The sequence below is a fragment of the Halichoerus grypus genome, chromosome 8, assembly GCF_964656455.1.
Source record: "Halichoerus grypus chromosome 8, mHalGry1.hap1.1, whole genome shotgun sequence".
NCBI lineage: Eukaryota > Metazoa > Chordata > Mammalia > Carnivora > Phocidae > Halichoerus > Halichoerus grypus.
In genome coordinates this window covers 91,363,605-91,391,026 of record NC_135719.1, presented here as the reverse complement: position 1 = coordinate 91,391,026, position 27,422 = coordinate 91,363,605, and the positions used below count along the sequence as shown (strand labels likewise).

Below are 27,422 nucleotides of genomic sequence, written 5' to 3'. Positions count from 1 at the left end.
CAACTTCTAACTTGAACTATTGTATCTATAACTAGCATTTGAGCATTTGCTGTCCAAGCATTGTGCTAATTAGTCACTCCTGGAAGAGTGTTGTTATCTTTATTTAACAAGAAGAACCTGAGCCTTAGAAATGTTAATTGGGGGGCTTGTGGTCCCTCTCTCGCTGTGTCTCTCTCTGTCAGATAAATAAATAAAATCTTTAAAAAAAAAAAAAAAAGAAATGTTAATTGGTATTGCACAAGGTCATCTAGCTAGTACACCAAAAATGATTTCTAGGTGAGTGAATGAAGCATGACATGGTCCTATGTATTAAGTCTTTTGATACATCTCATTTGGATCATATGGTATTTCTATTTTTAATTTTTTGAGGGACCTCCATACTGTTTTCCACAGTATGATATATCTCATTTTTTCTTGAGTTGCTACTTTATTAAGCAGAAAAAGAAATTTATAGGTCTTTTGTTTTGTGTCCCTCATTGAATATAGGGTTTATGATGCAAAATTATTGAGTATTAGCAGCTCTGACAGTAGTTCATGTGTTTTGTTTGGAGTGTCTGAAGGATTATATCCCTTAAATGGAGTTAATTATGTATGAGTCTTGAAGGGTTAAATATAGATTTGTATATAAGAGACATTATTTAAATTGATGTTTAAATATGGTAAGCATTGGGGTGTCTGGGTGGCTCAGTCGTTAAGCATCTGCCTTCGGCTCAGGTCATGATCCCAGGGTCCTGGGATCAAGCCCCACATCGGGCTCCTTGCTCAGCGGGAAGCCTGCTTCTCCCTCTGCCTCTCTCTTTCTCTGTCTCTCATGAATAAATAAATAAAATCTTTTTAAAAAATAAATATAGTAAACATTTATTTTTCTAAATTTTTTCATTTTAAAGTGATTTACCATTTAAGGCTATTTTGTAGTAACCTTTTTTTTATTTTTAAAAGATTTTATTTATTTATTTTGACAGAGAGAGAGACAGCAAGAGAGGGAACACAAGCACGGGGAGTGGGAGAGGGAGAAGCAGTCTTCCCACTGAGCAGAGAACCCAATGTGGGGCTCAATCCCAGGACCCTGGGATCATGACCTGAGCCGAAGGCAGACGCTTAACGACTGAGCCACCCAGGCGCCCCATAACTTTTTATTTTTTAAAGATTTTATTTATTTATTTGAGAGAGAGAGCACAGTGGGAGAGCACAAGCGGGGGAAAGGCAGAGGGAGAGGGAGAAGCAGGCTCCTAGCAGGGAGCCTGACGTGGGGCTCAATCCCAGGACCCTGGGATCATGACCTGAGCCGAAGGCAGGCAGACACTTAACTGACTGAGCCATCCAGGCGCCCTTATTTTGTAGTAACTTTAAACCTAATCTTCTAATTCTTACAGATGCTGTGAGGTGCTTTAGATGAGGATTGTCTAGACTCTTAGGTTCAGCACTCTATTATTCAGCTCATTAATGTCCTTTCTCTTCCTTTTAGATTTCAATATGAGCTACATGCATAGTTTGTAGCTAATTTGTTACCTTGAGTACAAATACGCCAATTAATTCATAATCCCAACTAGTAATAGTAAATATTTTATCTGTTATATGTGGCAATATAAATTCCCATCAGTTCCACTTCTGCCACTTACAACGAGCTTATCACAGAGTATTATTGAATTTGACCCGTAATTTCTTGCCTAAATAGGTTGTGCCTTATTCCATGAATATAAGTACTTGGGATAGACACTTGGTATAGGAAAAGTGAGAAAGCTAATTAATTACTTTATTCACAGATATTGTAACCTGTTTGTGATTCTCAAAGAATCTGAGCCTTCTCTATACATCAACATCATAAAATGCCTACTTGTTTGTAGAATGCTACTGTATTCTAATATACCAGGAAGAGTGAAACATAATCATCTTTGGACCTTTGTTCTGTTATTTCTATTAATTCCCTAACCTAAGTGAGTAAGAAATTTACTTCTTCTAGGTTGTTCCCTGACAACAAAACTTAATCTGGAGTTTCTCATGTTTCAGCAGGTGGGTTGAAGGGATGAGAATGGAAGTTATTTATTGGGTATTTTCCATTAGTTGAGCTGTATAACAGCACCCACATATATTCTCTTATTTATTTTATTCCTCAGAACCATTCTATAAGGGTAGATGGTCATATTCTTTTATCACTGAGGAGAAATGGAAGTTCAGAGTTAGAAAAATTTTCCAGCATCACCTAGTTCATAATATCTGTGAGACATACTAAGGCAGCATATTTAGAATTAAGCCTAGGTGCTCAAAATGGTCACCAGCATTCCTGGGTTGGGGGGGCGTTAAAATATATATAATATAATATTTTCTGTTTTAACTCTTTTAAGTGTATAATTCAATGGCATTAATTGCATTCACAGTGTCATACCACTATAGCCACTATTCCCAAAACCTTTTCTTTACCCCAAACAGAAACTCTGTACCTGGTAGGTAATTATTCTACATTTTCCCCCCTCCATCTCTTGGTAACCTCTAATCTGCATTCTGTCTCTATGAATTTATGTACTCTAAGTATTTCATATAAGTGGAATCATACTGTATTTGTCCTTTCGTGTGTGGCTTATTTCACTTAGTACTATTTTTCAAGGTTCATCCATGTTGTAGTATGTTGAGATTTACAATAGAGCTTTTTGATATACCTGTCTATTTTAGAAACATGAGGCTAATTGTTGTAATCATTCCTTTTTATGGGTGAATATTCCATTGTATGTATATACCGCATTTTGTTTATCCGTTCATCTGTTGATAGACACTCGAGTTTTCACCTTTTGGCTATTATGAATAATGCTGCAATGAATATTGATGTATGGGCTCCTATTCAAGTCCCTGTTTTAAATTCTTTTGGTTATGTACCAAGGAGTAGAATTGCTGAGTCATATGACAATTGTTTAACTTTTTGAGGAACTGCCAAACTGCTTTTTACAGCAACTGCGCCATTTTACATACTTACCATCAGTATATAAGGATTCCAGTTTGTCCACATTCTCACCATCACTTACTGTTTTTCGAGTTTTTTGATTATAGCCATCCTAGTGGGATGGCTGGTATCTCAATTTTTACATTGGGTTATTTGTCTTTTTGTTCAGTTATAAGAGTTCTTTATTTATTCTGGTCATCAGAATTTTTTAAATAGAATATTTTGATACATTTGGGGGATCATATTGATTATTTTTTTCAAAGTCAATTTTACATCAGTAGAAGTAAGAAATTAAAGGCTTGACTTTTTATAAAGTTGCATTCCCTCAGAACAACATATTATTAGCTTACTTATCAGTCTGGACACTTACTGCAGAATCTGATTGAACTAAGTAGTAACTACGTATTTACCTTTGTAGGTCAGCTTTTGTTGGTGGGCAGCAGTCAAGGTTTTAGGAAGCAGGTCACTTATTTATTTTGAAGATGGGTGTTAACACCTTAAACATGTGCTGCTGCTGCTTTTTTTTTTTTTTTAAGATTTTATTTATTCATTTGAGAGAGAGGGAACACAAGCAGGGGGAGTGGGAGAGGGAGAAGCAGGCTTCCCGCTGAGCAGGGAGTCTGATACGGGCCTTGATCCCAGGACGTTGGGATCATGACCTGAGGCTGAAGGCAGCCGCCTAACCGACTAAGCCACCCAGGCGCCTCCTAAACATGTGCTTCTTAAACTAAGTTTGTGAAACAGACTATGAGAAAATTGTTACTCTTCTTATCACAAAGCCATGGACAAAGTCATAGACATAGCAGCCTTGGACATTTTAGTGCTCTCCGAATCTCAGCATTCTTGCAATACTCTCCAATATCTTTGCCAGAACGGAGTTCTAGAGTAATGTATGAAGTCATTTTCTCCTATCTAGCTATTTACCATGGGATTTATGGCAGAGCTTTTGAATATCAATCTAAATATACTTTTTTTTAAAATTTATTTGAGAGAGAGAGCGAGCACAAGTGGGATGGAGAGGGAGAGAGAATCTGAAGCAGGCTGCACGCTGAGTGCAGAGCCTGACGCGGGGCTCAATCCCACGACGACGAGATCATGACCTGAGCCGAAACCAAGAGTCGGATGCTTAACTGACTGAGCCACCCAGGCACCCCCTAAATATACTTAAGAATGAAATGAGGCTAATTTTTGTACCACTAGGATACTTTGTGTAGATTGTATAAGGAATACTTTAAATTTAGGATTACTCATTTATTTTATGTATGTACAAGCAAATTTTATTTTTAAAATTGACTTGCTAGTATTTATAACACTAAATAAAAGATTGGACTACATTTTAGAGAAGATAATTTGCATCATATAAAATTGAAGTTAAGAGATTTAGGGTTTTGTCTGTAGTCTTACTCTTTGAAATATACATATTGTGTATCTGCTCTCGATGTTCCTTTCTTTACTCATCTCTTATGTTTGCCCATCAAGAATAGGTTAAGTAAGGGGTGGCTCAGTCAGTTTAGGCGTCTGCCTTTGGCTGGGGTCATGATCCCGGGGTCCTGGGATCGAGCCCCACATCGGGCTCCCTGCTCGGCGGAAAGCCTGCTTCTCCCTCTCCCTCTGTTTCTCCCCCTGCTTGTGTGTGCTTGCTCTCTCTCTGTCAAAATAAATAAACAAAATCTTAAAAAAAAAAAAAATGGGTTAAGTAGTTACACTTATGTCTGCTGTTGTTCCTTTCCCTCCAAAATTACTAATAGATATAAAGAAAATTTATATTTGAAAATCCTCACTTGTTAAGATCACAGTTTGTATAACTACTTGATACAAGTTTCCTTTCTTTCTTTGAGAGCAAGAGAGAGCGTGCAAGAGAGCATGAGCTCGGGGAGGGGCAGAGGGAGAAGCAGGCTCCCTGCTGAGCAGGAGCCTGATGCTGGGATTGTTCCCGAGACCCTGAGATCATGACCTAAGCCGAAGGCAGACCCTTAACTGACTGAGCCACCCAGGCACCCCACAAGTTTCCTTTCTTTCTTTCTTTTTTTTTAAGATTTTGTTTATTTGACAGAGAGAGAGAGACACAGCGAGAGAGGGAACACAAGCAGGGGGAGTGGGAGAGGGAGAAGCAGGCTTCCTACGGAGCAGGGAGCCCGATGTGGGGCTCGATCCCAGGACCCTGGGATCATGACCGGAGCCAAAGGCAGACGCTTAACGACTGAGCCACCCAGGCGCCCCCCCAAGTTTCCTTTCTTAATGAAAGAGCCAAATAGTGAAGTTCATTTGCAATCCAGAAAATTCTCTGAAAATTTAACTAAATTGATAGACAGTACTGACGGAAATAGTCCTGAAAATATTCACTAGTTTACCATCTGATTTCAGTATGATTCAGGTATGCCAAGTACAGGTGAGTGTGTCTAGATGCTTTTAGGATTTGTAGAAGAAACTATGGTATTTGTAGCAACTCAGATTCTTAGGTAAATAACACTTTGTTAATAATATACTCTGCTGTTGTGATTTAAGGCTATAAAAATTTAAGGTCAGGCTGCTTTTATCCTTTACAGTGGATCAGAGTTTTATGGAGTCACCTCTAGGCAGATGCTATTTAAAGTTTAAAATACCACAAATATATTATCCTAACCTAAAAGTAGTACATGAACAAGGATACATTTTTGGTAACATCTTATATCCTGGTGGTAATTTGCAAGAGCACAAGGAAAACTAATTATTTTAGGAACCTCGAAGAGTGTATTGTGTACCCCATTGTGAAATACTATGCAGCTGACTTCCTTCATGAAGTGTAATCTGGCTGTAATGATAACCTGCTTAATTATTAGTAAGATTATGGAATCTGAGTGTTACTTTTAAGGAAGTAGACCTAATTGTTTTGCTATTTGTAGTTCATATATGAAATTTTATGTATGAGAGGTCAGTTTAGCATTTTAAATTCCAAAAACAAACAAAACACCATAAGTAACTATTTATGCAGAAAGCTTAATTATTCGGTCCTTTGTCATTTCTATTTTACTGCTATAGAAAAAATTTTTAACTGCCTCTTTAGTATCAAATATTGTCCATGGGATAGCAACAAAAACAATTACCATTATGAGAAAATAAAAGTAGAAATTAAATTATATATATAACTAGGCATATTGGGGTGCCTGGGTGGGCTCAGTCAGTTAAGTGTCCAACTCTTGATTTTGGTTCAGGTCATGATCCTCAGGGTTGTGAGATTGAGCCCCATGTCTGGCTCCGCAATAGAGCCTGCTTGGGAGTTCCTCCCTCTGCCCCTCCCCCCCCAAAAAATGTATATATAACTAGGCATATTGAAATATGGTGTATTTATAAAATAAATAAGTGATAAAATTTTGTGAATAAATCATTGGAATTGCAATCTAATTTCTATAAATATAATATTTGATGTTAATGTGCCAGTGTAGATCTAGTAACACTTGTTACTAAGAAAATCAGTCTCTTAGTCACAGTCATGGCTAAGATCACTACATTCAATTTAGTATTCCAGCTATTTAGGCCTAGGCTTTAGGAAGCAAGGGAGAAAAATTATTAAAATGGGATTTCTTTTTAATACTATCTTTTAATTCTTATGTTATAGGTGAATCCATATGACAAGCAGTTTCTGTTGGTCTCTAATAGCTGTACTTCCTTGGAAATAATCCAGTTATGATTTTATCCTGTATAGAATTTATGTAAGAGTTATAGCAAAACCCCCATAAGAATATTTTCACTGATTGGAAAAAATGATTTTAATTCTGTTATGTTTTATCTTCAGAAATGAATTTCATGATATAGCAGGAAAAAACAAAAAATAGTTTTATATACACACAAAAATCACATTTTTATAGCCTTAAATCCATTAAGATAAAGTCCATAAACAAGTTTTCTATAAACAAATAATATATAAATATATTTATGCATTTATAATTGTGACTTAAAATATAATAATATACTGCAATTGGTAGTAAATCTTTTAAGTGCAATCTATATTATACTTGATCAACCCCTTATATGTATAAAATAGTAGTGATTAATTGCTAAGTTAGCACCAATTCAAAAAATGATATCAAGATAAAAAATCAAGTCTGTTCTTAAACAACTGCTGTTGATTCATCAAAACCCATTTTTCTTTTTCCCTGTTTTCATTCCAAGAAATTCCTTTATTGGGAACTCACATCAGTATTGCTCTCTGAACACTTAGACTTCTCTCTCTCTCTTTTTTTTTTAATTTATTTATTTGACAGAGAGGGAGCAAGCACAAGCAGGGGGAGCGGCAGGGAGAGGGAGAAGCAGGCTCCCCACTGAGTAGGGAGCCCGATGTGGGACTAGATCCTGGGACTCCAGGATCATGACCTGAGCCGAAGGCAGACACTTTAACGACTGAGCCACCCAGGCGCCCTGAACACTTAGACTTCTCTCTTTGATCTCTTCTTTTGGGACAGTGCTTTTCAAACTGTAGGTTATAGCCTCATGTAGGTTGTGAAATTAATAATGAATTTTAATAGAATAGAAAGTATTAGACTGCATTCCATATAGTCAGGTTGAAGGATTAAATATATCTCCTGTGTATACTGGGTCTCAATGTAAAGATCCTTGGTGCTCCAACTAGGAAGTTAATGCTGTTAAAGGTAAATACTTCAGTTTTTTGTGTTTTTTTTTAAGATTTATTTATTTATTTAATTGACAGAGAGAGACCCAGCGAGAGAGGGAACACAAGCAGGGGCAGAGGGAGAGGGAGAAGCAGACTCCCCGCCGAGCAGGGAGCCCGATGCAGGGCTTGATCCCAGGACCCTGGGACCATGACCCGAGCTGAAGGCAGTTGCTTAACCGACTGAGCCACCCAGGCGCCCCAGATACTTCAGTTCTGTGTGATTGTCTCATACATCCCTTCCGTGTTGAATTTCTATAAATACAGTGTGTACTATACTTATCACACTTTGGCCATATCTGACCCTCATTGCTAAATGTTTCCTTTATCATCCTTTTTTTTTTTTTTTTTTTAAGATTTTACTTATTTGACAGAGAGAGAGAGACACAGAGAGAGAGGGAACACAAGCAGGGGGAGTGGGAGAGGGAGAAGCAGGCTTCCCGAGGAACAGGGAGCCCGATGTGGGGCTCGATCCCAGGACCCCGGGATCATGACCTGAGCCGAAGGCAGACGCCCAACGACTGAGGCACCCAGGCGCCCCTTTTATCGTCCTTTCGTATCATTTTCTTCTCAATAACCCTTATTTACATCCCTGTTATATATGCACTTGCATTCACAGAGGCAGCTTTTCAAGAATCCAACCACTTGTCTCTCTACTGCCACCACTACCACCGTAGTCTGTAACTGCCATCAGCTCTCACTTGGTTCAGTGCACTAGCTTTCTAATGGATGTCCCTGTTTGCACTCTTGCCCCACAGTCTGGCAGCCAGCATGATCTTTCTGAAATGTAAGTTACATGGCAGCCAGAGTGACCTTTCTGAAGTGTAAGTTATATCATTATCTCCCCAGTATTCAGTATCCTCTAGTGTCTTTTCAGAGTAAAATCCAAAACCCTTATATTGATGGCCTATAATCTGGCCCTTCTCCTTCCTCTGACTGGATTTTTTATTCTCCTTATTTATTCCGCTTCTCGTGCAAGCCATGCCTATTTCCACCTCAGGGCCTTTACACACTCTTTTCTCTCTTCCTTTGAACTCATTTCCCCAAGATTTTCTTGTGAGTTGCTCCCTCTTTTCTTTCAGATTTCTGCTTAAATGTTAACTTCTTACCAGGCCTGTCTCGTCAGTTTATCAGGATTGTCACTATATAAAATAGAGTACTTCCACCCTGCACTGTATTCCTTTCATAGCACTTACCTCCTACCCTGTTGTATATTTTTGTTTGTTTGCTTGCCTGTATCTCCCCACTGTATTTCTGTTTTGTTCACTACTTAATCCTTATTGTTTAGTTTTTGGCACATTGTAGTCTCTTAACTATTTATTGGACAGATGGATGAATGCATCCTCAAAGGAAAAACAAGATGAGAAGTTGGTTGAGACAAGGATTAAATGTATAGCCTCTGCCAATTCTTAAAATAGGGTAAACTACATTATCTCCACTTTTGCTCTTGCTTTACATAGTATTAAGAAAAAAGCTTAAAAGCAAATCCAAGAGCTATTTGTTTACAAATTTATCTTACCTAAACTGGGTACTTTATTTGTGCTTATTCATCTTCAGTTAATTTCTTCACACAGGAAAATTTATTGAATGAGTAAAATACCTACCTAACATAAAACAGTGCTTTGTACTATTTTGGCTGATAGAACGGAGAGGGATGTCAGTAACTTATAAAATCCTAGTTAAACTAAAAATGCATTAGATTCTGTTACAGTGCGTTCTTAGAAACTGTATTTCTATTTAAAATCTCACATTTTCAGGGGCGCCTGGGTGGCTCAGTTGTTAAGTATCTGCCTTTGGCTCAGGTCATGATCCCAAGGTCCTGGGATCGAGCCCTGCATCGGATTCCTGCTCGGTGGGAAGCCTGCTTCTCGCTCTCCCACTCCCCCTGCTTGTGTTCCTGCTCTCGCTGTCTCTCTCTGTCAAATAAATAAATAAAATGTTAAAAAAATAAAATAAAATCTCACATTTTCAAATAAATTATTAATTGATTTGTGTCTTTGCTCTTTTTTAGGAAGAAAAAAGATGCAGTCGATCCCTTATTATTCAAGTACAAGGTGCAACCCACTAAAAAAGAATTGTATGAGTGTGCTATTGTTAAAGCAACACAAATCAGGTAAAACTCGGTATCTCATCTATGCTGGTTTAAAATAGAATAATTGTGTTCAATTAAGATTTGCTATAGAACAGTGTTGCATGTGATTGCTTCCCTTTTTAAAATAAATGTACACTTATAGACTGATTAAGTGAATCCTAATGGACTCCATGAGCCCTTTGTAAGTAAAACCCAAAGAGTCTTCAGTCTAAAAAATTAAAAAGGATCCTATTTATGAGGCACTTCTCATGAGAGGACTCAGTTTTCAATGCTGAGAAGTCTGATGGTACTTACAAATATGTCACATTTGTAATATTTTATTCATTAGATACAGACATCTGATCAGTCTCTTCCATTCCTTAAAGTTAAATAATAACAAATTAGTATCTTTAAAAACTCCTGTTTTAAGGGTGCTTGGGTGTGCCGTCAGTTAAGTGTCTGATTCTTGATTTCAGTTCAGGTCGTGATCTCAGGGTCGAGAGATTGAGCCCCAAGTCGGGCTCCGTTCTCAGCATGGAGTCTGCCTGGGATTCTCGCTCTCTCCCTCTGCCCCTCCCTTGCTCGCGCATATGCTCTAAGTAAATAAATAAAATCTTTTTAAAAAAATTAAGTAAAAAAATAAATTCCTGTTTAATTCCTAATCAAAAGAGGGGTAATGAGTTGTTAATATTTAAAGGAATTGACTTTAGGTTACACAGATCTATTTTAGGACAGTCCCTTTTGATGCCTGCTGAGGTTAGGCCCTTAGTCATCTGAAAGTAAATTGACGTTATCAGCCAACTATCAACTTGCCACCCAGTAGTCAATCTTGCATTTCATTTGATGTAAAATGCTTTTATTTGGGGTGCCTGGGTGGCTCAGTCAGCTAAGCGTCTGACTTCAGCTCAGGTCATGATCCCAGGGTCCTGGGATCGAGCTCCCCATCAGGCTCCCTGGGAGCCTGCTTCTCCCTCTCCCTCTGCCTGTGGCTCTTCCCTCTTGTGCTCTCTCTCTATCTCTCTCAAATAAATAAATAAATAAATAATAAAATCTTTAAAAAATAAAATAAAATGATTTTACTTACTCTCATATACTTCTTGCCTCATATATACTGATGAGTCCAAAGAAAAGTGATAATAACATATTACTTTCTATAACTATGAGGGGGTGTGTGTAGTTTTTTGTTTGGTTGGATCTTGGGGGTCCATCATTAATTTAAGATCTCTGGAGTGTATTGCATTTTATTATATGCTGAAAAATAGTATTCCCAAAATAATGCTCATAGATTATTCACTTTTTTTAACTTTTTTTTTTAATAAGTAGGCTAGTGGGTGCTATGTAGGACAATACAATTCTTGAGGACTAGTATATTTATTCAATAGTCAAGAAATAATTAACCTTCTTATTGTCATCTACTCTATGTATGGTGGTGGGATAGCACAGTAAGCCAATCCTTTCTCTCATATAGTCCTTTCTCTAAGAAAAGAATATACATTTTTGAGGAGACTACTACTTTGAAACTCCTTTATTGTTTATTCACTCTTAGAAGCTTTTAACTTGGCTTTTCTTGGAAGGAATACATAAATTCAATTAAAACATTTACTTTCTTTCCAGAACTTTTCCAGAAATACTTGGGTGTTTAGGGGTATTTTTTTTGTTTTGATTTGTTTTTGGTGGTGTTTGTTACCATTGTGGTGGTGGTTTTTGAATTTGGGGGCAAGGGAGAATCAAAAATAGCATATTTTTGGAATCTTAATTCTAATTCTCTTTCATTTTAATCCCATGAATTTGTTGGCTGCCATACGAAGTTTAAATACAAAATATTTTAGAAATTGAAACAACCTATGTTCAAGAATGTTCACATTATCCATTTGAATATTGACTTAGTGTTATGTGATATCTTGTAGCCTCCTGATTTTAATTTTTTAAAGAATTTCAATGGTGATATTTCTAGGAATGATCATCTAATTTTCTAAAATTAGGTTTACTCTGTAGTATGTTTTCCTTGAGGTTTGATTTCTAAGTGATTCTTATGCAACAAATGTGTATACTATGTTTGTAATGGACATTTACAATAAATCCATTCAAGTTGATCTTATAACATTCCATATAAATACTTATGTATAAAGTTTCTCATAACTTATACATAAATACTATTGGAAAAGGAAATATCTTTCTTTTCCTAAGCTTGAAATTGAGGTTATTGATTTTTAGAGAGTATAGAGTTCAAATTGAATTCTTTGATACTAACACTTTACTCTTTCTCCTCCTTTTTCCCCTGGCAGTCGGAGAAAACACTTATTTTCTCGTGATAAATTAAAGCTTTTTCTGAAGCAACACTGTGAACCACAAGATGGAGTCATTAAAATTAAGGTAATCAGAACAGTGAAATTATTTATTGGAAGGAAGAAAAAGAGATAGGTTGTGTTATAAAGTTGAAACATTGCAGAAATGTTATGTCAAAGTTGGTTGAAAATAGTTCTCTTTTTATCTGGAGCCAGTTTTTAGTAATCTTTCTATTAATTGGATTTTAAATACTATTTTTGCAATTGCTAGAATTGCTAGATGGCTCAGGTACTGCATTTTTTTTCCCCCTTGTAAAAAAGATCAACCAAGACATGTAAAAAGAGATGGAAAACTTGGAAAAAGAAAATGTTATAGGGGAAGGGAACATCTGTATTTTTCTAAGTGGAGTCCTGGCTCACAAAAATAAATTCAAAGAACAATGCTAAAATAGATCCTTGTCCCTCTGCCTGCCGCTCCCCCTGCTTGTGCTCTCTCTCAATCTCTCTCTCTATTTCTGACAAATAAATAAAATCTTTAGAAAATAATTAATAAATAAATATTAAAGTGATAGTAAACATTTTTCTCATAGAGTATAACAAAAATTATTAGTGGATAAAGTTTAATACCCAATGTGGTGAGTGTAGTCTGCTATTAGGAGTACTACAAGAACACAAAGATGTATTTGTTTATTGTGTTATGTGTGTATGAATAAGGAACATTGACAATTGATGTATTAAAATCTATTTTGGGGGCGCCTGGGTGGCTCAGTCGTTAAGCGTCTGCCTTTGGCTCAGGTCATGATCCCAGGGTCCTGGGATCGAGCCCCGCATCAGGCTCCCTGCTCTGCGGGGCGCCTGCTTCTCCCTCTCCCACTCTCCCTGCTTATGTTCCCTCTCTCTTTGTGTCTCTCTCTGTCAAATAAATAAATAAAATCTTTAAAAAAATAAAAAAAATAAAATCTATTTTGACCTTTTTTGAGCATATATATTTGAGAAGAAACCACCCATATGCTTTATATTCATATTTAAAGGGCAATTCTGTATATTCAGGCGTTATTTATGTGGGATAGTTGACAACCATCTTAATAGATTTTAATATAAAATCTTAATAGATTCTTGATTTATTATAATGGCCGGAACTGATTGAGTTTTAAATGTTAAAAGTTATGTTCTACCACGAATACAATTATTACACAGAAAATTTAATTCCTAGTTGAAGTGTTTTTGTTTTGTTTAATGATTTAAATTTTTGTATCATTATTTTCTTATACATTTTCTGAAAGATACTTCTGTAAATGGCATGTTTTCTTAGAAAGAATGATGATCTTGGCTATTAGACCAAAAATAATCTTCAGAATTGCTAGCCAAAAATAAAAAGTTTAGAGTTGGACATGGATGAAAGGTGAACAAGTTTTGAAACTCTTTTGGATTTAGCATTTATCCTAAAAGCACACAACTTCTGGTAAAACTGAGGTTGACTTTGCTGAACTTAAATTCTGAGTTGAAATTTGATAAGAATTTATCAGCATTTCTCCTTTTTGCCAGATCAACTTTAAAATTTGATACATTTGATACATAAAGTCTTTAAGTTAAAAAAAAAAGTCTTTATCACCCCCAATTGCAGGGAAAATATAAATATTCAGCAGTTAGGAAATGGTTGAGAAAAATTTATTGGGTTAATACAGTGGGCTTGTAATGTTAAATATATGGATTATTTACATAGAAAATTCCATACAAAATTAGTGAAAAGTAATGCAAACCAAAAAAGATTATTATATAAACATAATTTTGAAATAGTTTTAGAATTTAAGAAACTGTTGAAGCATTCTTAGGTATTTTATGGGGGGACATTCCTTTGAATTGTGGTTTTTTATCTTTTTGATAAAGCTGATTAATAATAGATCAAGTAAACCAGCTAAAATGTGTATTACTAGATAAAGAATATTGGTGTGGGTATGCATACACACACACACACACACACACACACACACACACAAAATGGAATATTACTCAGCCATCAAAAAAGAAGAAATCTTGCCATTTGCAATGATGTGGTTGGAACTAGAGGGTATTATGCTAGTGAAATAAGTCAGAGAAAGACAAATATATGATTTCACTCATATGTGGAATTTAAGAAAGAAAACAGATGAACATAGGGGAAGGGAAGGAAAAATAAAATAAGATGAAAGCAGGGAGACAAATCATAAGAGATTCTTTTTTTTTTAAAGATTTTATTTATTTATATGACAGAGAGAGACAGCGAGAGAGGGAACACAAGCAGGGGGAGTGGGAGAGGGAGAAGCAGGCTTCCTGCTGAGCAGGGAGCCCGATGTGGGGCTCGATCCCAGGACCCTCAGATCATGACCTGAGCCAAAGGCAGACGCTTAATGACTGAGCCACCCAGGCACCCCAGTCATAAGAGATTCTTAACTCTTGGAAGCAAACTGAGGGTTGCTGGAGGGGAGAGGAGTGGGGAGTGGGGTACTTGGGTGAACAGGAATGACAGAGGGCACTTGATGTAGTGAGCACTGGGTGTTATCTGCAACTGACGAATCAGTATATTTTACCCCTAAAACTAAAAAACAACAACAACAAAAAAAAACAAAACAAAACAGGGACTTCTGGATTGGTCAGTTGGTTAAGTGGCTGCCTTCAGCTCAGGTCATGATCCCAGAGTCCTGGTGTCAAGTCCCACATGGGCCTCCTTGCTCAGCGGGAGCCTGCATCTCCCTCTCCCTCTGCCTGCCGCTCCCCCTGCTTGTTCTTTCTGTCTCTCTGATAAATAAATAAAAATCTTTTAAAAAAATAAAATAAAAACCATAAGGGAGAGAAAATTTTAAAATGTGTGTTACTGTTTATTAACACATGAAATTCTAATGTTTTTGACCTTGTCTTTCACAGCAGTCCTATGACATTTTAGAGCACATCTATGTATGGTTTCCTAATGGTGTTATTACTGTACCTTATGTCTTTTTTTTTTTTTTATGAAGGCGTCATCTCTTTCAACATATAAAATAGCGGAACAAGATTTTTCTTACTTCTTCCCTGATGATCCACCCACATTTATCTTTAGTCCTACTAACAGAAGAAGAGGAAGACCTCCCAAACGAGTATCTATTAGTCAGGTAAGTAGAGAACGGTAAAAACTACATTGTAGCTCTTAATAAAACTGTTCAAAATTAAGAGCAGTGTTTGGCTCCCCTCGTGCACATAGCCTTAGGAAGGAATACATTCCTTTGTATACAGTGTGTGTACTGTATGTTGATAACTACTTAACAGTGAGGCTTGTAGAAGTTTCAAGTGTGAATTAGACATAGCTTTAATGCCACAGGGATTTTATACCAAAGTGGAAGCAAGCATATAAGCAGTTACTGAAATGTAAAGCAGGAGAAATACAGAGGATAAATTATGGGATTGAAACGTGAAGAACATTTAAAAGATAAAAGATAATAAAAATATCGTACTAAGCAGGTTATTACAGACCATTATTCTCCCAAGAAATAGAGTAAAAAAATCTTTTGGCATTATTTAACATTGACCATAAGAACTCTCTTGACATGCACCTCTTTCACATTTGATGTCTACACCATTTAGTTTATAAGGTACCTTGGACAATTTTTTTTGTTTTTCTAATGCATATTTCTAAGGCTCTCCTTGTAGATCACTGGTGGTTTTTCCTAGGAGGTTTTTGTACTAATTTGTAGAGCTATAGAACTAACTCATATTCTCTATGTTACTATGATTAAAGTTATTAAAAGTTCAATTATGCTTAGAATAAAACCTTATTGTATAAAGAAAGTATACTTGATGGGTTTTAAAATTTTTATGACTGTAAAAACAAAGCTGACCATCAGTTTGTAAAAGTTGTGGTATTCTACAACTTTAGTTTCTTGGCTTGTTTTTTAGGAGGACAGCATTGCTAATAAACAGACTATTGCAAGTTATAGGAACAAAGCTATTAAAGAAAGAGACAAACTTTTGAAACAAGAAGAAATGAAGTCACTGGGTGAGTTTAACATTCTCTCCAAAAACTGTTTACGTACAGGAAAGAATATTTCTCTGTGCTTGGTAGGGAGTGTTTCTGAAATGACATATTTCTTTTATTTGGGTTTTTTTTTTTAGCATAAATAGTTTTCTCCCCTCAGGTATCTATAGATTTTTATGATAAATGAGACCTGTGTTCATCTCTTAAAACAGTATTTCAAGGTATAGCATATCCCCTATTAAACCAACCTAATGCTAGATTAAGCACAAGTTGGAGTTTCTATGGCTTACAGACTGTTTGGGGCCATTTGTTTGATTCACACAGCTTTATAAAATATTGCTTTCCAGATTTGACTATATATATGAATCACTTGGGAATCTTATGAAGATTCTAAATTAGTAGGTCTGTGTGGGAGAAGAGATTCTGCATTTCTAACAAAGTGATACTTTGCTACTGGTCTTAGGACCACACTTTGAGTAGCAGGGCTTTGAAAGGCAGGTATATGTTTGTCCCAGTGCAGTAGTTTGTCTTAAACCCAGCCAACTTGCTTTCCCATTTTAATCACCTGCTGGCTCCCTCCAGCAATTTACAACCCCTGTGAGTCTCTACCGATCACATTTAACCATAAAATATTTCAGGGATCCTTTTTTTACATTAAAAAATGTGTTGTTTTCTGTCTGTGAACAGTTCTAAGTTTGATCTTCTCCACAGCTTTTGAAAAGGCTAAATTAAAAAGAGAAAAAGCAGATGCCCTAGAAGCAAAGAAAAAAGAAAAGGAAGATAAAGAGAAAAAGAAGGAAGAATTGAAGAAAATTGTTGAAGAAGAGAGACTGAAGAAAAAAGAGGAAAAAGAGAGACTTAAAATAGAAAGGGAAAAGGTATTCATTCAAGTATATTAGCTATGCTCTCTATATAAAAAATAGTATGATTTACATATTTAAATTCATGGGGGACATCTGGGTGGCTCAGTCAGTTAAGTGTCTGCCTTCAGCTCGGGTCATGATCCCGGGGTCCTGGGATCGAGTCCTGTGTTAGGCTCCCTACCCAGTAGGGAGCCTGCTTCTCCCTCTGCCTGCTGCCCCCCCTGCTTGTGCTCTCTTTCTCTCTCTCTCCCTCTCTCTCTGACGAGTAAATAAATGATATCTTTAGGGAAAAAATAAATAAATAAATTCATGGTTAATTTTCAAATGCTTTTACCACTTTGATTGACATTTCTAGTTGTATAGAGCACTGATAAACAGTTATTGGTTTATCTCTCTTTTGCTTTGGAAAATTTAATGAATAATTTAAGGTTCAGCATATATATACATGCCTTTAAACCCCAAAGCCTCTTAAGTACAATTCGTTTCTTTTATTCTGTTCTGTTAGCCAACATATAGTATATCATTAGTTTTTGATGTAGTGTTCAAAACTTCATTAGTTGCATATAACACCCAGTGCTCATCAGTTCTAAAGTTGATTTTCTTCATTATTTAGACTTCCAAATTTAGGGAAGATGATATGCATAAAACTGGCAGAAGTAAAATATGTAATTAGAAAAATACAATAAAATCTACAAATAACAAGAATTATTAGTGTTTTTGTGTTTTTTTTTTAAGATTTATTTATTTGACATAGAGAGACACAGCAAGAGAGGGAACACAAGCAGGGGGAGTGGGAGAGGGAGAAGCAGGCTCCCCGCTGAGCAGGGAGCCCGATACGGGGCTCGATCCCAGGACCATGAGATCATGACCTGAGCCAAAGGCAGACGCTTAATGACTGAGCCACCCAGGCGCCCCAAGAATTATTGGTGTTCTTATTCTCCTTGAAGAATAAAGTATCTGTAAAAATAGGTTTTTCAGCAAATCTTTTATTATAATCTTTAGTGGTAGATATTCTTTAGAGAATTCTGTAGCTGGCTTTCTCCAGAGTCAGTAAGTGTCATTGGTTTTCTGGGCTATTCACAAGTACCCCTAGCTAATACTTTTACACCCTGTGCTCATTTAAATTGCCTGTAGTTTCTTGAACTATTTCAAATAGGCCATTGGGATGGGGGTGGAGGTATCTAATACATGTACACTCCAGAAAATGTAGAGGACAAGAAAACCACTTGTAATCTAAATGTGGTAACATTTAGAGATAGCATTTTTTTTTTAAGATTTTATTTATTTGAGGGAGACAGAGAATCTCAAGCAGACTCCCCGCTGAGAGTGGAGCCCAGCTAGGGACTCATTCTGAGGATGCTGAGATCCTGAGCCGAAACCAAGAGTCAGATGCTTAACCAACTGCGCCATTAGGTACTCTAATAATTTGTTACTTTACTTTGTCAAGATTTAATTGATTTGAAATAGGAGAGCCCCTATAGGCAGGGTCAAATTGAATTAATATTTATCCATGGGCTGTTATGTATGAGACATTTTCCATCTTTGTAGCAGTAGTGTTAGGCAAGCATTGTTTTGATCAGTGATTCTAATACTTTAGCATGCATCAAAATCACCAGAAAGACTTACTAAAACATCAACTGCTGGATCTCAACGTGAGAGTTCCTTGTTCAGTAGGTCCGGGTTAGGGCCCAAATATTTGTAATTCTTACAAGTTCCCAGGTGATGCTGATGTTGCCTTATAAAATTCTTATAAAAAATTTTATTAACCTTTTGTTTTAGGAAAGAGAAAAATTACGTGAAGAAAAGCGAAAATATATGGAATACTTAAAACAGTGGAGTAAACCTAGAGAAGATATGGAATGTGACGATCTTAAGGTATTAAGTATGTTATGTGATGTTTCACACCTATGCTCTATGTGCCCTATGTGGCTTTGCTGATGAAATTTTTCTTCTTAATAGTGGCTTCATATTTAACTAAGAGGAAATAGCCAATTAAGCAAATGCTATAGAGTTCCAGAGCAGCACTGTTAGTATTTTATGACAGACTTTGAAAAGACTCTAATTCTGCAGACATAATTGGTCATTTGTATGATCGTTGATGATCCAGTATTATCATTCGTCTCAGTTTGTATGGAACCACTTGTAAGTTCAGCAGATGGATTAATTCTATTCCATATCCTAAGGAGATCCTGCATTGAAGATCATATTGATGCAGCTAATGACTTGATCTCAGAATCTAGGTTAAAAGTCCCTCTTAACTAGAAAATGTAGTCAGAAGTATACATCAGCCCAAAGTTGTTCTTAGTTCGATAAAGAAAAAAGTCCCTAGGGACTGTATTTTAGTAAAGCTGGAATAAGGCCAAGACATCTATAATTTTAAAAGTTCCAAAGGTGATTGTGATAAACATCCAGGGTTGAGAACCACTAGTCTGCCTGAAATAAATCTTATTCAGCAAAGTGTATGTATATACCTTTTACAGTTTTCTGTACTTGGTTCAAATAGTTATATAGATTGTTTAATCTTTCAGGAACTTCCAGAACCAACTCCAGTGAAGACTAGACTACCTCCTGAAATCTTCGGTGATGCTCTGATGGTTTTGGAGTTTCTTAATGCTTTTGGGGAACTTTTTGATCTTCAAGATGAGTTTCCTGAGGGAGTAACCCTAGGCAAGTGCTATTGCTGTGTTAATAGTTCACCCTAATATTAGTGGTTTAAAACAAAAAGTTAGTATCTCTCAGAGTTCTGTAGAGTCACTGGACCTAACTGTCCAGCCCTTTCTTGGGGTCTCTCATGTGGTTACAGGAAGTGGCTGGGACTGGAGTCATCTGAAGGCTTACCTGATTGGATGTTCAAGATGGCTTCCTCACAAAAAATTAAAATTAAAATTAAAATTAAAAAATTAAAAATAAAATAAAAAAAGATGGCTTCCTCACACACATGCCTGGTGCCTCAGTGCTCCTCCATGTGGCATCCCGCTCCATCAGGGTAGCCTATACTACTTATGTGGCAGCTAAGGGCTCCAAGAAGAAGAGGACAGAAACTGCCAGCCTTCTTAAAGGCTAGGCTTGGAACTGGCAAGCCTTATTTCTGTCATATTCCATTGGTCAGGTCTGCTCGGTAAATTTAAGGGAGTGAAGGAATAGATTACTCTTCTTGAAGGTGTCATGGTTTATGTAAGTGCGGGAAAGGAAGGAATTGACATCAGCTGAATTTAGAGACAAGTTACTGCCAACCTCTAATTTGTGATTCTGCATTGACTCCATACTTTTACTTTGTATAAACATTATAAGAACTACATTAATTGAGAAGGGCTTTGGATCTCATTTTGGATTTTTAATTGTCAAATAGCAAAATAATTTTCTTAAAATCAAAATAAAGACCCTCAAAGACAGAATTATAATGTCACTGTTATTTTAATAAAAGTGTACTCTTCAGGAGGGGGCTTTCACATTCCTTCAATTTCTCTTTATGAGCTGGGTTAGGCATGAATCATTGTGACTTACAGATCAAGAAGGTCTAGACAATGCTGGTTTAGGTAAGATAAATTAGATAACATTTATGATTTGGATACAATATTAAAATTATACCTCATACTTATGATTACCTCTCCTATGCGGTAAACATTAATGTCCCACATAGCTCTTGAGAACAATGGGGCAACAATAACAAATCTTTGAGTTGTTATTCATATTAGAATAAAATGATAATTTTTAACATGTGCCTTAATTACACCTGAAATTTAAACTTAAAAGGAAATATGGTATTGATCTGCTGAGGCTAATTTGACTTTCTTGAATGTAGTGATTTTGGCTTATGATTTTATTGTATTTTGTTATAATCATTATAAATCGTTTTTTGATTTTGCCTTGGATAATACTCTACTTTGATAAATGGACACTTAAAATAATTACACAGGCTGTTGTTTGATTAAAATGTTTATTCCAATGGAGTTGTTTTTTCAGTACATGAACAGAACTTTAAATTCATTTTAAACATTTTATTCACAGAAGTGTTAGAGGAAGCTCTTGTAGGAAATGACAGTGAAGGCCCACTATGTGAATTGCTTTTTTTCTTCCTGACTGCCATCTTCCAGGCGATAGCTGAAGAAGAAGAGGAAGTAGCCAAAGAGCAAATAACGGATGCTGACACCAAAGGTCAGAATTCAGTGTTATTGCTGATTGATAGTAGCTTTGTAGCTTTGGAACTGATTTTTGAAGGTTATCTGAAAATTAACCTCACTTTTACAATTATAAAATATAGCTGTTCAAGTCCCCCAGTTCTTGAGTCATATATGAACAATACATTATCAGTTGTTTTATAAAAATATTGGTTTAATGTACTGCTTCTGATGACCTTTACAATATCTACTCTCCCCCCCCAAAATCTATCTTGCTTTTTATTCCTTTAGATTTCTCCTATGATTTAGGAACATTACAGATGTCATTGACCAGTATCTAATTCCAAGAGAGTCTGCTAAATGGCACTGATTTTTTTTTTTTTTTGCCCCCACCTAAGGAAATACTTTAATAATTGTTACCAATACTTAAACTGAAAATACTCTTGTTGATTTCATTTGCAATGTGACAGTTTATAGATCAGAGTCAAGTAAAATTTAATTTTTTTATTTCACCAGCAGTTTGAACTAGAAATTTTGCTGTTTAAATTCTGTGCACTTAAATATCTAAAGTCAGTGTGTGTGTACATATTAACGTAGGAATAATTCTTGGAGAAACCCTTTTTTATTTTTAAAACAGAGTATGTTCTCTATTTTGTTTAGGACTTACCTTAATCAGAGGAATTGTTAAGCATGTGTAGTAAAAGATTGATTTGGCTTCCTGAATTTATACTCTCCGTGAACTTTGTCACATAAGAGATTTAGGATCAGAAGCCTTATTAAACAATACTTCAGTGTATTGCATAAAAATTCACAATAAGGAATAACTTTTGGGAGACATTTTGTTAGCAGTCTCGATACAAAAAGATGTGACATTCTTGCATTCAGATAGTATTGTTGACCTTAGGTAATTTGAGCTCATTTTTTTTATGCCTGGTCCCTGAAGCAACAGGATAATGATAAGTATGCATCTGATGTTGGTTTTCTTTATATTTTACAGCCTGAGTTCAAACAAAATATATTCTTGAGTGCTAATCACCATAGGTCCCTTATCAAGATCATTTTAACAGCATTGTCCCTTTTGTCATCTCAGATGACTTAGTCCATAAAATGAGACTCTACTAAAGGGAAGATGGAAGGGCAAACCATTTATAAAAGTCTAAAGATTTTCTAAGATAGCAAGTACCAGCACTAAAGATGGATTATCTAAGACAGAAAATGTGGCAAATATTCATTCTTTTAGCCATTAGATTGTCTTAATGACCAATAACATCACAGGGTTATGAACCAAATTCTGACCTTAATGTAAGACATAAATCTGTATTTAATTCAGGATTTGAAGCAAATGAATTTTGTAGTTTTGTACAGATGACAAAAAGTGGGGTGACAAGGAAATTATGTTGGAAAATCAGCTAGTGTAAAGAAAATATATGTGTACTGGTGTTTGTATTGCCATTGCATTTTCCTTTCATGATTGATCTGTAATTTTTATAGCTCTAATCCTGTAAAGGACTAATCTATACATACTAATACAAGGTCTACCTCTGAATAAGTATTGGTCATTAAATAAAAGTTTTAATGCTCCTTTGAAGATATTTATTTAAATGTTAAGGGGAAAAAATATGCTTTGGAGTTTTTCCACCCTTCTCCACTTCCCTGTTGTATTGACTACATTTTTTTTTTTTTTTAAGATTTTATTTATTTATTTGACAGAGACACAGTGAGAGCGGAAACAAAAGCAGGTGACTCTGGGAGAGGGAGAAGCAGGCTCCCCACTGAGCAGGGAGCCCAATGCGGGGCTCAATCCCAGGACCCTGGGATCATGACCTGAGCCGAAGGCAGACGCTTAACGACTGAGCCACCCAGGTGCCCCTGTATTGACTACATTTTACATAATTATTTCAGTTACAGTAAGGATCCTAGACTATTCTCCCAGGTTATTTTACCCATGTTCTCCTATCTCTGTAACAAAAAAGCTTTCCCACAGTTCTTTCTGAAAGCAAGTGATGTAAGACATTATATATATATAATTTCATTTAATGGTCACATCATCCTTGTGGCATAGATAGGTAGGTATAGTAAATTGGTAGATTATTAATACTTATTTTCTGCCTTTACTTACAAAAAAACTTAGACTTAAGGAGTTTAATTAACTTGCCCAAAGAAACATGTTTAATAAAAAAAGTGATGGGATACAGACTCAGGCAGTCTGCCCTGGAGCCTCATACTGGCTATGCTATATTACCTCATAATATGGCAAAGATGTTGAAAATTTGAATATTTGTTTCCCTAACATTGCCTATAAAATTATCCATCTTCAAGAAGATCTAAAATCTGGGGCGCCTGGGTGGCTCAGTTGGTTAAGCGACTGCCTTCGGCTCAGGTCATGATCCTGGAGTCCCTGGATCGAGTCCCACATCGGGCTCCCTGCTCAGCAGGGAGTCTGCTTCTCCCTCTGACCCTCCGCCTCTCATGCTCTCTCTCTATCTCATTCTCTCTCTCAAATAAATAAAAAATCTTAAAAAAAAAAAAAAAAAAACTAAAATCTTTGGCCTTTGGTCTCCCTTTTTTTATATCAAATCTTGGAAATTTGGACCAAGAATTTTTTAAATCTTACATTAAAAATTTCAGTTCCTCTCTTCAGTCTTATATCATGAACTTAAAAGCCCTTCAAAGTGTAGGAAGAAGAGTATCCTTACATAGCATAGTTTTGTGTATTTGCTAAAATATCATTGTTTAGTGTTGAAATTGTAGATTCTAGGTTACTGTGATGATAAATGTAACTTTCAGATAATCATAACATACAGTTCAGCTGTACAGGTGACCCTTGAAGAACACAGGGGTTAGGAATGCCAACCCTCCCCACCCCCAGCCAAAAATCCGTGTATAACTTTTGACTCCCCCAAAACTTAACTATTAGCAGCCTACTGTTGACTGGCAGCCTTACTGATAATATAAACAGTCAAATACCACATATTTTGTATGTTATATGTATTATATGCTATATTCTTACAATAAAGTAAGCTAGAGAAAAGAAAATGTTATAGAGAAAATACATTTACAGTACTATATTGTAAAAAAAAAAAAAAAACTACTTATAGGGGCTCCTGGGTGGCTCAGTCAGTTAAGCCTCCAACTCTTGGTTTCAGCTCAGGTCATGATCTCAGGGTCATGAGATCAAGCCCCATATCGGGCTCCACACTGAGCATGGAGTCGGCTTGAGATTCTCTCTCTATCTCCCTCTGCCCCTCCCCCTGCTTGCTCTCTAAATCTCTCTCTCTCTCTCAAATAAATAAATACAAAAAATCTTTTTTAAAAAATCTACTTATAAGTGGTCCCTCACAGTTCAAACATGTGTTGTTCAAGAGTCAACTGTATTCTCTTGGTATGATGTACCCAAGTGACTGTCTCTAAGCAAATCCTAGAGTAATAATACAGTTTCTTGAGAGTGCCATTTGGTAGATAATTGAGTTAAAGAATACATATTTTGGGGCGCCTTGGTGGCTCAGTCATTAGGTGTCTGCCTTCGGCTCAGGTCATGATCCCAGGGTCCTGGGATCGAGCCCTGCATAGGGCTCCCTGCTTGGCGGGAAGCCTGCTTCTCCCTCTCCCACTCCCCCTGCTTGTGTTCCCTCTCTCACTGTGTCTCTCTCTGTCAAATAAATAAATAAAATCTTTAAAAAAAATACATATTTTAACATGGTACTTGACAATTAAACAATTAAAAGTAAACTCATTTTGTTGGTTGTCCATTTCCTAAGGCCTTTATAACTTTGTCCTAGGAAGTTAAAAGTTACTACAGATAAAATAGGTTGAATGTGGTGATTGGTGCAAAGGAAAAGGACCAGTCCACTTTTACAGTTCTGTAACTAAGACTGGTGTTAATTTTAGAGTGCCTATTAATTTTCTGTGGCTTTCCATGTAAAATGAAAATTGAGGAAGTTTTAGCTCTAGTATTTCCATGGTAAGAAGGAATATAATGTCTTGCATTTGGACTGGATTCAGGGCCTGGTAGGAATAACTTCTGCATATATGCAATGTTCAGTCAGATAACTTCTGTGTGGTAGTGTTTATGCTTTAACTGCTATGAAATTGTCAATGATTGTAATCAGACATGATCCCAGAGCTGCCTTTTTCCTTTTAGTAAAGGACAGTAGATCTTTTCTCTGAGGTTCATTTTGTCAGCTTGTGAACTTTCAGAAGGGAAACATAGTAGAAGGTTAAGGAACCACAGAACCAGTTTTGCCCAGCGATTTTCCAGCTCTAATCCATGGAGTACTGTGAGTTGTAAAGGGATTCCTTGGTGCCACTGCAGGAGAATTGGAAAGATGAATGGGCAGGATTATCATCTCCATATCCCACTGAACAAAGGGAACATTTATCTCTTTTGTATTGGACTCCCAAGACATATTTGAAGAATTTAAAAACTGCTGATCGAGACTCACTCCTTTAAGAAAAATGAAGCCAATTAAGTGATTTGTCTGAAGGCTGCACAACTAGGAACTAGGGGACTGGCAGTGCTGAGACTAGAATATATATTATCTGACTCAGTCTGAAGTTATGCCCACCATTCTATGATATAACAAGAGGTTTTTTTGTAAGCTTAAAGTTTTTTCATAGTTGACACTTTAATTTTTTTTATCATCTATGTGTTATAATTAGGAATAATTACATATGCTAATGCTTTAAATACAATTTGTGCCAGTAGATTTACTCTGTAGTCTTGTTTGTAAGCTAGGCATGATTTTCAGAGTTAAAAAGCAATTTACTTAGAAAATGCAGGGTAATCTTCCTGTTGTTTCTTAGATTGGAGAGTTTTCAAAGTAAAAACAGGAACTTTCAGTGAAGAGGATAAATCAGTGGTTAAGAGACAGCTATCTTTAAGTTGTTCTAGTTCTTTTTCTGTGTTGGTTTTGTGATGATTATAACCCTACTTTGTTTTGATTCAATCTTAAAATATTTATAAAAGATTGGGGATCTTCAAATAGATTCTGATTTTCAAAATAGACTTTTCTAAAGTTATATCGAGTGAGGAGATTTGTTTTTAAAAGTGCATTTTACCATTTTGGGGGGAATGTGTATGTGCATCTTGTTGGTAACTTGGAAATTGTCTTCTGTGTTAACTAAGGAAAATATGAGTGTGCAGTACATGTCTTGGGATTCATAGTTCGAGGTGGACACTAGGCAGAATGTGAATGATGCTTGTTGTACCTAGTGTTGGTTCTTTTGCGGTTCCTGAATGTTAAGCTGTTTGCTGTTTCTTTCATCATTTTAGAAGGGCGTTATTCCCAAATATTCCAGTTTTGATTTGCACTAGAATAAAGTATTTATTTCCTTAAAGATTTAACAGAGGCTTTGGATGAAGATGCAGACCCCACAAAATCTGCACTGTCTGCAGTTGCATCTCTGGCAGCTGCGTGGCCGCAGTTGCACCAGGGTATGTGTGGGTTTTATTTTGGTTTTGTTTGGCTTTTTATTTTTAATTTTACAAAGGTACATTTTACATTGCTGAGGATTTATGGCTTATATTCTAAATGACAGTTTCATTTCTTAACAACTATAGGCTGCAGTTTGAAAAGCTTGGATCTTGATAGCTGCACTCTTTCTGAAATCCTCAGACTGCACATCTTAGCTTCAGGTGCTGATGTAACATCAGCAAATGCAAAGTACAGATATCAAAAGCGAGGCGGATTTGACGCTACCGATGACGCCTGTATGGAGCTTCGTTTGAGCAATCCCAGCCTAGTGAAGAAACTGGCAAGCACTTCAGTGTATGATTTGACACCAGGTAAACTTTGCAAGTTGGAATTTGGATAACCTGCCCACTTCCTCCCCTCTTCTGTCTCTTGAGCCCAGAAGACTAGGTCCTGATGAGAAATTTTAGATGATAGCAGTGTTAAAAGAGAAGGAGAACCGTCCTTAAAAAAATTGTTGGAATACAAATAGTGACCCAGATGGAGACTACTGTTGTTATTCATATTAGCTCTGTTTCTGATGTTCTTTTCTTTTTCATTTGGATTTTCTATTACTTTAAAATTCTGTGGTTAATCTACTAAATTTAGAAGGGTAAGTGAGAATTAGCTAGCTTTCTTATTCATCAGTGTATCAGAAATCTAAGCTGTAGCTGCTAAATTCTAACATATGCTTAAATAGTGCTTGAGGTATGAGAAATGGTATATAAAGTTAAGATGAAGTTACTTTTCACTTCCTTTTTTAAATAAAAAATTACAATGCACAAATACGTAGAGCTTACTTTAATATGCTTAAGAGGACATATAATAAAAGTAGAGTGCCTTCATTCCAACATTCACAGTTTTTATAATTTATAGTAGTGTTTTTGTGCAGTATTTTCAGAGTAGTGATTTGCCTGTTGCCATTTTTTTAATTCATATGGTAATAATTTAGTTTTTATTTGAACTTCCTAAGTGAGCCTAAAAATTAAAACTTGAAAAGAATTCTTTGTCATTAGAAAATTTTTCATGTCTATTTAACTGGTCTATATGGTAGTTATTTGTATTTGAAATGC

At 36.1% G+C, this 27,422-nt stretch overlaps 1 protein-coding gene across 5 annotated transcripts in view; it reads left to right on the top strand.

Annotated features, from left to right (window-relative positions):
* Positions 1–27,422, top strand: part of BAZ1A (bromodomain adjacent to zinc finger domain 1A) — a 92,657-nt gene that overhangs the window by 37,496 nt on the left and 27,739 nt on the right. For 3 of the 5 annotated variants that reach the window (XM_078053563.1, XM_078053561.1, XM_078053562.1), the window contains 10 exons: positions 9,589–9,690; positions 11,934–12,021; positions 14,924–15,058; positions 15,840–15,939; positions 16,630–16,796; positions 18,561–18,656; positions 19,310–19,448; positions 20,790–20,936; positions 26,238–26,333; positions 26,460–26,684. In XM_078053563.1, coding sequence (XP_077909689.1) covers positions 9,589–9,690; positions 11,934–12,021; positions 14,924–15,058; positions 15,840–15,939; positions 16,630–16,796; positions 18,561–18,656; positions 19,310–19,448; positions 20,790–20,936; positions 26,238–26,333; positions 26,460–26,684 — 1,295 coding nt within the window. Of the gene's footprint in view, positions 1–8,273; positions 8,365–9,588; positions 9,691–11,933; positions 12,022–14,923; positions 15,059–15,839; positions 15,940–16,629; positions 16,797–18,560; positions 18,657–19,309; positions 19,449–20,789; positions 20,937–26,237; positions 26,334–26,459; positions 26,685–27,422 lie in introns of those variants that run through there. The other 2 variants (XM_078053564.1, XM_078053560.1) reach the window with 2 other exon arrangements.